Source organism: Fibroporia radiculosa, assembly GCF_000313525.1.
Source record: "Fibroporia radiculosa TFFH 294 genomic supercontigs, scaffold2925, whole genome shotgun sequence".
NCBI classification, from domain to species: Eukaryota; Fungi; Basidiomycota; class Agaricomycetes; order Polyporales; family Fibroporiaceae; genus Fibroporia; species Fibroporia radiculosa.
Genome location: NW_012133371.1, coordinates 27,379 through 37,579, shown reverse-complemented (window position 1 = coordinate 37,579; position 10,201 = coordinate 27,379). Strand labels below are relative to the sequence as shown.

Genomic DNA, 10,201 nt, shown 5'->3' with positions numbered 1-10,201 from the left:
CGAAATCCGAGTCTGGAACGTGGAACAACTCTGTTGGGATCACGCTTGGAGTCTCGGCAACCTTTAAAGCCGGGGTACCCTTCATCGCCAGCGTCGAGTGGAACGTCTCTGTTTCTGCCGAGTACAGTCATGAGTGGGGTGGGTCTGTTGGAGTCGAGAAGACGGTGTCTGAGTCGACCAGTGTTACTGTACCCCCGCACAAGAAGGCGCAAGCTAAAGTCATTGTGAGAAATGCATTCCTTGACGTTGGGTTTTCGTACAAGGAGAGGGTGTTGTACACGAATGGGCAGACAGAGGACCTTCAGAAGCAAGGGGTGTATAAGAATGTGGACTCATACCACGTCGACGTCGAGCTCACCAACTGGGAGCCCACTGACTGATACCTAATCGGTGAGCCGTTTCCTCCCCTGGATCATCCGTCCAGTGCTCAGTTCATCTTCGATTATGCAGATAGCATCAGGCAATGCGCCTTGCCACATGCGAATACATCTTGAATGGTTTTGTGCACTTGAAATGAATTGATTGTACAATAGGTGTATCACAATCGAATGAGTCGTTCTGAGGAGTACCCTCATTGGCTGAAACTTGTGATTGAGATTGTCACTCAGTCGTCCTAGTAAGATATACGAACTTCTTGCCGCTTCCAGCCCGAGTATGCGTGTGCTGGAAATGCACAGACATGGACGTGAGATAATATCACCGAGTTGAGCTCAAAGCGTTTGGATTGTGGAGACAAGCAAGACAGACGGAACTCGTAGAATAAGTGTAGTGACTTATTGGCGGTCCTGATATTACTGCTCACCACGAAGTGACGATCAGAGGCGATGTGGCAAATTAAATCAGAGACTGCTCCGAATCTGGTGGATTCGGTTGGACGATGCCGTATGCAGCAATTCCGAGTCTGCGTCTTTTGTAGGTCGATTAAGAGTCGTCGTTAGATCTATTATCTCCCTCTAACATCCATTGATGTGCGATCTTTTTGACGACCGCCAAAATAGCACCAACAGACTCGTATCTTGTCTAGCAGCAACTCGACCAGAGACATGTCATTAAACTCCCGACCGACTTGCTGCCTACATGGATAGATGAATGTTCAATGACTGCAACAAGTTATGCCACGGCGATGAACCACATTTCAATGATGATCATGCAAATGCACTAGACAAGCCTCTCCAGTTAGGATCGCTCGATGGTCCATCGCATGAGATCGACAACTTAGCAGTATTGGGCTTCAACCCAAACCTGCATGAGTTATGGATGTAATGAGTACTTGCACTTAGACTCACTGCAGCGATTTCGTTAGATATGGCTCGTAAGCCCCCTCCCAAAAATGATGTATATATGCGTCTTCGCTATCTTCAATTTCTACTTCGCTTTCTCGATGAGACCGATCTGCTCCCGCAGAAGCCTCAGCATTCTCTCCGCATATGTAACCGTGTCGGTGTCAGCGCGATTATAACGCATGATCTCCAATACCAGCTCGAGCAACGCAACTGACTGTTTCATTTGACCGACGAAGTTCGCGGACCGGTCCAGGTCCAAATTGGCGTATTGCTTGATCAACTGCCCGACATTCGCAATCGCATTCGCCAATGCCGCGTTCGAATCCGTAATACACTTGTTCAACTGCATTATCTCCCTCTCCTGCTTCTCCTTCTCCTCTGTTGCCGCTTCGTACTTCTTCTTTGCGTCCTCGTCGACAGTGACCTGTTCGTCCTCCCTGGATACCCATTTGACGTTATAGAGGCGGTGCTCCATGTACGAATGTCCACATTTAACGCAGTATTGGCTCTCCCACCGAAAGGCACTGCATTGGCGAGTGGACGTCGGATCTAATGAGAAACCAGTAGAACAATCACAGTTCTCGTGACAATTGTGGTAGCACATTGGCGCAGAGCATAGTGTATTTCGATGCGGCGTGTTGACAAACTCATACACTTTCGTGACTTTCGTGGTTTTGTGATTTGCGTATTGCTTTATCGTCTAGTATAAATCGCCAGTGAGACAGCAAGAATTCAAAGCAATGGAATTCGCACCAATGTGGCGTCACTAACAGATTTCTGAATCTTCTCTAACTTGGCCTTATGACGAGCCGTCTGTTGTATAGTCACGATAGCGCCAGAGACCACGCGTTCAATATCCTAGAATCGCGCGCATAATGATAAGACTGGAACGACACAAGTATCTGAGGTGAGCAGCTTACACCACCAGTCAAAACGTCCACATCCAGATCAGCCGGTACAATCTGTCGGAAAAGTGTAAGCCTCAGAAGCGCCGAGGGTATAGTACGTCATACTATCATACTTTCCAAATATTCCGAGGATCCATAGAAAAGTGCTGGAGCTCTACCTATTTGATATATTGTCAGTTGTGCTAGCTAGACGCATTAGACAAACTTACCGGAGTCATATGCGACCCGTCACTAAGATGCCAGCAGAGCTCTCTTTTCTCATTATGTCGGATACTACTGGCGAAAACTGTTAACCATGGCTTAGCTGAAATCATGAAGCATACAAGTAAGCATCTGGCCCGAATTTTTCCGCGGGCTGTATAAACCACCAATATTTGTTATCGGATCCAACTACTATCTGCTGTCCTGTCTGGTGTGAGGGACGAGCAATTGTCATGTACTTGAAGCCCATATTCTTTATCTCATAGCGATCGGCATAGCCAGGCGTAAGTTTCCACTGGATATCAATATGAAGGTCGGTATGATAATATCTAATCCACCAAAATAGATCGCACCAGTTCTGCTTTTTGTACTTCAGGTGAAGGAATGACACAGAATAATGGCTCTGCATCGCTATCATTCTCAGCCATCACCCTGTTTCGATGAAAAACATTCGTTATTGTTGCCACGCTAGCTAACTTGGTGTCCATTTGAGAACACGAGCAGCCTAAGTGGTTCGCATAAACTCAAATGAATCACGTAGACGTTAGTACAGTATAGATACAGAGACTGGCGTGTTGACTGCTCACAAAAGGACACAGATGCGGGCGCCGCGTGTGTAGTTGGAGAGTGTGGAGAAAGAAAGAAACCGCGAACGTTGACCTAGTCCTAAGCAAAAGGTCATGAGACACTGCCATGTTCAAGGCAAGTACCATACTACGTGTCAAGATTCACCCACGATAGGAAACTATTGTTGGCTGGATGAAGTGGATTATACAATCTGTGGACAGCAAGAGCAAGCACATGGCAAGCACATGATATTCAGATCCAGCCTGACTATGTGTGCGCCGGCGCAGCCATGATTGTGGGATAATATCCGAGTGAACTCAACGCAAAGTATGATATTGATCACTAGCTTGTGGAAGCAAGCAGGATCGTTCTTGTAGAATAAGCGTGGTAACCAGAGGCGGCGATGTCTAATCCGAGTCAACTATTTCCACCAAACTACATGGATGTAGATGCGGTACTCAGAGATGGCACCGTTCCACAGCCGATAGCGCGGTCGTCATGACGATAGGCATCATTGGGGGATAGCAAGCTAAACCAGCCTTGAATATGGCGAGATCAGGGTCATCCGAATCGACTACAAGCGTATGTTGCGCGTCCATTGACGGCTGCGATTCCACCTTCTGGGATACAAGATGCACAGAGATCTTCTTGCGGACTGCCGACGATGGCCGCACAAACTTGTCGAATGCGTCTATAATCTCTTGCAAGGCCAACGTCCTGATGATCCCAGCATCTCGCTCGTCTGCGCAAATATTGAGCAAAACGCCCAAACAGAAATCACAAAAACTACGTACGTTGCAGGAAATCATAAGACCCCTTACTGATATGCCCCCAAAAGCGACCTGTTTCTTCGCTAAGGTTCTTCAGCTTCTCAAGTTTCTTCACAATCAGGCCCTCCTTGTTGTCCTCCAGCTCTTTCACGGGCATCTTTGCCAGGATATCGCGGAAATCATTTAAAAATGCGTCCACGCGAGATTCAACGTCCCATGGCGTTCGCATACTCTGAATCTTGATGCTCAAACCCATGGAACTTGCCACTCGCCATACGGAGCTGGTCACGACGTATCTGTGAATAGCGTCAGTGACGCAGGCTAACATAACAAAAATGAGATGTCTACCCCAACTGCTCCCGCGTCCGGAGGTGAGTATATGTTGGTTCGCGAATCATATGCCCAATCAGCTCCAGCACAGGTCGTAGCCTCGAATAACCAGCAGCGATATCACCAAACTGACAATAATACGAAAGGCTCGAATTGCCTTCCTGTTGGTTGGTATGTGCTTTCTGCCAGACGACATTGGACCCTGTTGCACACATTCATTAGTAAGAAAATTTGCCGTTTGCACAATACGCACCCTCAGGAAGAGACAGAGAACGATCACGGGGACGTTCGTTCCATGTTAGGGGGCGTGCCTGTATACATTGTTCCGCCGTTTCAATCAGGCTGATTGCTTTCTACAATATATCAAACTATCATCTACACGCTTCTCATTTCACGAGCATGAGCATGACGTACGTCTTTTGTGATGTTCCCGTTGACCAAGGATTCGACATAAACTCTAGAGAGGAGTTCGTCCCTGTGGCGTTCAACATCTTCTACAGAGATGTCTATGCCAGAATTACAATGAAAACATCGATCAGGTATTGGCATGGTGTACATACATGGAAGTTCTGCAAGTTTGTCGGCAGGGGTCCAAACCGTCGGCGTTATAGACCAAGTCGCAAACTCTTCAGATAGGCTAGAGGGTTGACCGAGGTAGAAATTCTCATAGCCACGTCTAACCTGTCCACAGGATAAGCGTGATAAAAAACGATCCAGAAAAAACTCTTGACACTTGCCTGCTCAGAAATCACCCTCAATCTCTCCGAATCAATCACCAGATGTTTCAGCTTGCTGAGAATTGTGTGTAGTAGCGCGGGAAGTTTATCGCTGTATCCACCTACGGCTATTAGGAGACCTTTTCGATGATTGGAAAGGGAGTAAGCGAGGCCCGCTAGCTCGGCAGCATATGTGACTTCGGATAACGCATCCTCGACAAGATCTGCCAATAACCTGGAGAACGGACATGAGTATTTTACGACGTGAATGCAAGGGAAAACCCACCGAGTCAAGACTGCTTGCCTGGGGGTTCCGTACGCTAGCGGACTATTCCGAGGACATTCGCAAATCAGCAGAATTTCAGCAATATAATTGGGAGAACGGACCTCCTGATGTCAATTCTGACAGAGGCTTTGGGTACCCAGAATTGGTCGTCCTTCTTATGCCACAAAGTTGATAAGGCGGTGCGTCGAATACAGGTTGGAGCCTTCTCTGCCTAAACAAGGAATCAGTATTGATGGGTGCTGTGCCATACTAAGGGGAGTAACAAAAAACCTCGGCAACAAATATTTTGTCGATTGCAAGGTCCGTGGGAATGTAGGGATTGGGTTCAGGTAAGAACAATTCGACGTTCTGGTTTCCTTGATGAGCCTAGGATAGTATTAACATCGAATGCACACGCTAGAATACTTCAAGCGGGGATACCGACCTTCTCAATCAAGGCCGCATCCAGCCTGCGTACGCAATACTGGCCACCATGCCACTTCTCTGTGAGCCACATCGTATCCAGTCCCACAAAGCGTTCTTCGTGGTCGCGAGCTTCAAGAGTGACACGAACATTCTCGGGCACCATGTTGCCTAGAAGCTCTCGCACAAGGTCTTCGTCCCATTCAGTGACAAGCTGGGCACCGCTCAGGATCTCTTGGAGCGGATAAGGCTCGGATAGCTGATACGACAGCCAGTTAGTGTATGTATGCGGCTGTGTCTTCTCCTGGAAGCGGAAGTGTGTTTCAGACATGTTACTGATCTCTGAAAAGTGGTATTCATCTATGGGAGAAGAACGTAGGAGAGAAAAGTAGTTGTAAATAGCGAGAAGAACGTCTTGATAATTCTCTAGACCATGACAAGACGATTAATATATTATTGAACAGGATAGGGAAAAAGAAAAAATTACCGTATCCTTCTTTCGTGAGTTTTGAGGTCAGCTGGAAGTGTTGCACGCTCGGATTGCGAGACCTGATGCCAGCGCTCAGGCTTACGAGCCAGCCTTTGCGCTTCAGGAAAGCGCATACACTTCCAGGCCCTTCGTGACCCAGGAAGTGCGCTATGATACGTGCTGGCTGACTCTTGTAGTGCGGTCGCTGATCCGGAAGCAAAAAGCTAACAGTTAAACCGTAGTAGTCTTTTATAGTCTTAATGAAAATGATAGACTGTCGAAACCTCTGTCAGTGGATCCTGCATTGTCACCTAGAAATAAATGACCTCTGACCCCTAGCTCGGACGGACCCCACACAGGCTGGGTAAAGACGGGACGTGGATCCAGTCCCCTGTTCAGAATGGGTGTGTACAACGATACGACTGTGTCAGTAAGATCATCTAGAGAGTCTGCAGTTCATGTAAGTATACGAGCTTGGCATTTACTTTCGAGAACTGACCTTTTCCGACGACAGCCAGTGTCAGGCGACTTGCACAGTATTGAGTTCTCCACCATTCGACGAGTCGCTCTCGCGTCGCTTTCCACACGACCTCGTCCTTTGAATCGACGCCGGCACTGGTCTCGGATGATTTCCTATCTAGACCCAACCTCGTTGCGCTCTCCGTGATACTCTCGACATTTCCTGTGCCAAACTGAGAGTATGGATGAGTATGGAGGCTAAGAGTCCTGTTTATCTGAAGAATCCGACGCTCATCCTTCTGGACGTTCCGTTTAAATTCTGAGTCAACTGCATATATCTCACGCTTCGTTAAGGACTCGGTGAAGAGGGGCGACTGGAAGAACGCGGCCGAACGTGCCAGCGCGCCAGACAGGAATGAAGACCCGATAGAGAACCAATAATTCGCGAAAGATGGTGCTGTTGCAGCATTGCACACGCCGCCGTTGGATGTAACATACTAGTTAATAAGTTATTGTGACGTGTAAATGAACCTTCATGATTCGTAAATCTCACGGATAGGTAAGCATTCTCGTCTGGGAATGCTTGCGATCCCTATATAAATGATCAGCCGCTCATGAGGTGTAGGATTGACGGATGGAGTACCTTGGTGATCATATGCTCACAAAAATGTGCCAGTCCTTGTGCATCTCCCTAGAGCAGTTCGAGCAGCGAGAAGCCGCGAAGTTCGATATCATATAGCTGACTCGAGAGCTATTCGATAGGAACGTACTGGATCGTGCATCGAGCCGACTTGGGTTGTCATGCATGCTGCCGCCTTATCTGCGGCAATATCGTGCACTAAAATCGCGCGAAGGCCATTCTGCAGTTCGATGAGCCTGTAATCTCTGTCGTCGAGATCAGGCTTGCGCAGGGGACCTGTGAAGAGAGAAAACGAGGGCCTGTCGCCTTCTGAGGGTATTTGCGTCCATTCTTTATCGTTCATAACAAATGAAGCAGGATTGTTGAAGATGAACCACTGGATGGGTTTCGATTGCTTGTACTTATAAAGTGAGGACCCGGGCAACTCCCTTAGATGTTCGATCCCCGATACTTGGCATTTGTTGTGCCCGAAAGTCGGTGATTTCCTTGTCCCACTTTGCATTTTTTACCACACGATTGTGACGCTAGCGCCCCAAACCGTGTCCGTAATTGCATCTTTTTGAGGCCTGCACGCTGCCTCCTGATGGGCTAAGAGCCTACCGCTATCCACTCACTGACGCTGTGGAACGAGCAGGCCACGGAATTGGTGCTTGGACCACTATTGTTCACGTAGATTGTGTTTCAGTAGCCACTAGATGCGTTCGGCGACCTTCGTCTCGTCTCATTCTGCCCGAAGCAACAGCATCATTACGAATTCTTCCCTGAGCCATGACTTCAAGGTGCGTCAAATCCGTGGCATATACCTACTCTTGGGACATGCTAGTGACGGCAACCTAGCAGGATCACTTGTAAATCATGTTTGTGCAGCGGTAAGTATCCAGAGGTCGATAGCTCATGCCGACTTACCCAGAGCACTACATCGTACAGGGTGGAATACCCGCATTGCTCTCTAGACCATGATGGGTAATTCCGATGTGTGGTGAACAGTTTCCTCATTGAGTACTGTTCAACCAGCAACCGTTCCATCTTAAGGCTTTGTTCGCGCCGTCTCGCACAATCTCGCAGTCTGGTACTTGATACTTCTTGACTCACTCCTCAGTCTAGGATAGGATTGTCTTGAAGAATGCGCGACTCTGCTGTAGTCTACTCTGCTTCCCTCAGTGCGCTCCAAAATACTACAGTAGATATCGCCGTTTCCGCTACACCGTGCAAATTTCGACTGATAGATTGCACTCGATTCCTCGATCACGATACCCTCACGATTCATGAATTCCCATATCTTCCCACTTACGAATACGCGACCATATCCTATGTCTGGAGAGGACTCGGAGTTGACCCAAACAACACCAGCGGTGCAAGCTACGGCACATTCACTATCAAAGGTGCTACGAATGGTGATCCGATCAGTATCGACGTCCTCAGACACGCGTGCGTCGCTGCGGTCCAGGGGAACGCGAAATTTATCTGGTTGGATGGTCTCTGCATCCTACAAAGCGATGCCTACGACAAAGCCTGGCAAATTCGCAGGATGTATCACATCTACCGATCTTCGGCACTATGCATAGTTCTCCCTGGTGGAATGCGGCGGCTAGCGAGGGTAGATGAAGAAACGACGTGGATTCGGCGGTCGTGGACCCTCCAGGAGGTTCTAGCACCGAAAATGGCGAGGGTCTTGTTCGCTTGGACATATGGCAAAATCCTATTCACAGCAACTGTTGACTCGCGATTCAACTACGAAGAAGTCATTCCAGGTCAATCAGCTGCATGTTCCCTTGAGGACGCTCTCTCGGCAAATAGCGGAAGTTATCTTGAGCTGGAGGCAGAACGTAAATATTTCGAGTGTTTCTCGATAACGCTATTCGGCCGAGAGAAGTCGTATGTCAGCACACTTCTCGCTGTATTGAATGGTGGGGGGCTGGAGAATGCGGGTAGCATACAGGCCGCGTGGCAATGCTCACTGATACGCACATGCACCTATCCCGTCGATGCTGTGTTCAGCATCATGGGTCTCTTTGGAGTACACCTCGATCCACTCCATTTCAAACCGGACGACAGGCGAGGGGCAACTATCGCCCTCGCTGCAGAGATATTAAGAAATGGAGGAAGGGCAGACTGGCTCGCTGCTGCCCTCGATCTTCCTCCGGAGAGAGGGGTTTCAGCGCTTCCAGCGCTTCCTCGCATTAATCCGATAGGGGACGCGACACTGGTCACTGAAAAAGGAGAGCGACCTGTAGCGGACATCTTGCCATGGGTTGGGTTGGGTTGGGTAGATGGCATTCCGTCAGGAAAAATGGACGACAAGGGACGCTTCATATTTTCCAGCCCTGCAGCTCCTCTAACTCCGATAGGCCGCCGAAAATCTGGTCGCATAGAAAACGATAGAAAGACTATGTATGACGACACTGGGAAACTGCAGGTCATCGCAACCAATGGTACCATCTGGAGGATACACATTGGTGCCGACAAAACTCACCGAAAAACTCGTCGGTCTTTCATCGCCTTCATTGGCACTCTCACACATTATACTTCTGCTGTTTTTGGCGACTTTTTCGATCCTCATCCGCATAGAGCAATTCTCGTCGAGGAACATGAGGATGGCAAGTTCCACAGAACATCTTCGTTTATCCTCGGCATGGAATTTGCACCCTATATTGAACGCTGCAAGTTGTATGAGATCTGCCTTGCAGGGCTAGCCTGATCGCCCGCAATGTTTTTCATGTAGTATACCTATCACATCTGAGGTTCCTTTACTGACTTTGGTGGTTTCATGGGTTGCCGTCAGTATGTACCGTCTATGTAGGAATGATTATGTCGATGTACTGACCGATAGTCTACCTTCGGGGTATCTCTTGTCAATTGGCTGGGCAGCTGCAAAGCGTTAAAACGATCGAGTTATCCGAGGAGGCAAGCTAAAGTGTAAATCTGAAAAGCAGAATAATTGCTGATTGGCAAGGGGCGGATGATAATATTCAAATTTAGTTGCTATGGAGTCAGGATTTCTAACCGGCATCCGAAGAGTTTAAACAACTTATTGGTTGGTCCTCCCGGGCTGGTGACAAAAGAATAATCTCCAAAGATGCTGAGCACATTGTGGGGATGCGAGGAAGATGAATGGGAGCGGAAAAACACCACATGTTCGAAGTAAAACTCAAAACGGGACCAGTCAACTT

At 48.3% G+C, this 10,201-nt stretch overlaps 3 protein-coding genes across 3 annotated transcripts; 1 reads left to right on the top strand and 2 right to left on the bottom strand.

Moving 5' to 3' along the window:
- Positions 1–1,365: 1,365 nt before the first annotated feature.
- On the bottom strand, positions 1,366–2,820 carry FIBRA_04397 (uncharacterized protein; the record flags this gene model as incomplete). Its single annotated transcript, XM_012326200.1, has 7 exons — positions 1,366–1,983; positions 2,037–2,141; positions 2,204–2,245; positions 2,305–2,349; positions 2,401–2,467; positions 2,515–2,687; positions 2,746–2,820. The coding sequence occupies 7 exons, from the start codon at positions 2,818–2,820 to the stop codon at positions 1,366–1,368; spliced, it is 1,125 nt and encodes a 374-aa protein (XP_012181590.1).
- Positions 2,821–3,417: 597 nt separating this feature from the next.
- FIBRA_04396 (uncharacterized protein) lies at positions 3,418–7,374 on the bottom strand (the record flags this gene model as incomplete). The annotated part of the gene is made up of 17 exons (XM_012326199.1): positions 3,418–3,701; positions 3,754–4,025; positions 4,078–4,261; positions 4,313–4,412; positions 4,474–4,565; positions 4,620–4,740; positions 4,791–5,010; positions 5,062–5,103; positions 5,163–5,272; positions 5,332–5,427; positions 5,486–5,889; positions 5,951–6,206; positions 6,266–6,381; positions 6,432–6,888; positions 6,945–6,983; positions 7,035–7,082; positions 7,162–7,374. The coding sequence occupies 17 exons, from the start codon at positions 7,372–7,374 to the stop codon at positions 3,418–3,420; spliced, it is 3,054 nt and encodes a 1,017-aa protein (XP_012181589.1).
- A 780-nt stretch (positions 7,375–8,154) lies between these two features.
- On the top strand, positions 8,155–9,729 carry FIBRA_04395 (uncharacterized protein; the record flags this gene model as incomplete). The annotated part of the gene is made up of 1 exon (XM_012326198.1): positions 8,155–9,729. One exon carries the CDS (start codon positions 8,155–8,157, stop codon positions 9,727–9,729), a length of 1,575 nt encoding a protein of 524 aa, XP_012181588.1.
- Between the last annotated feature and the right edge of the window lie 472 nt (positions 9,730–10,201).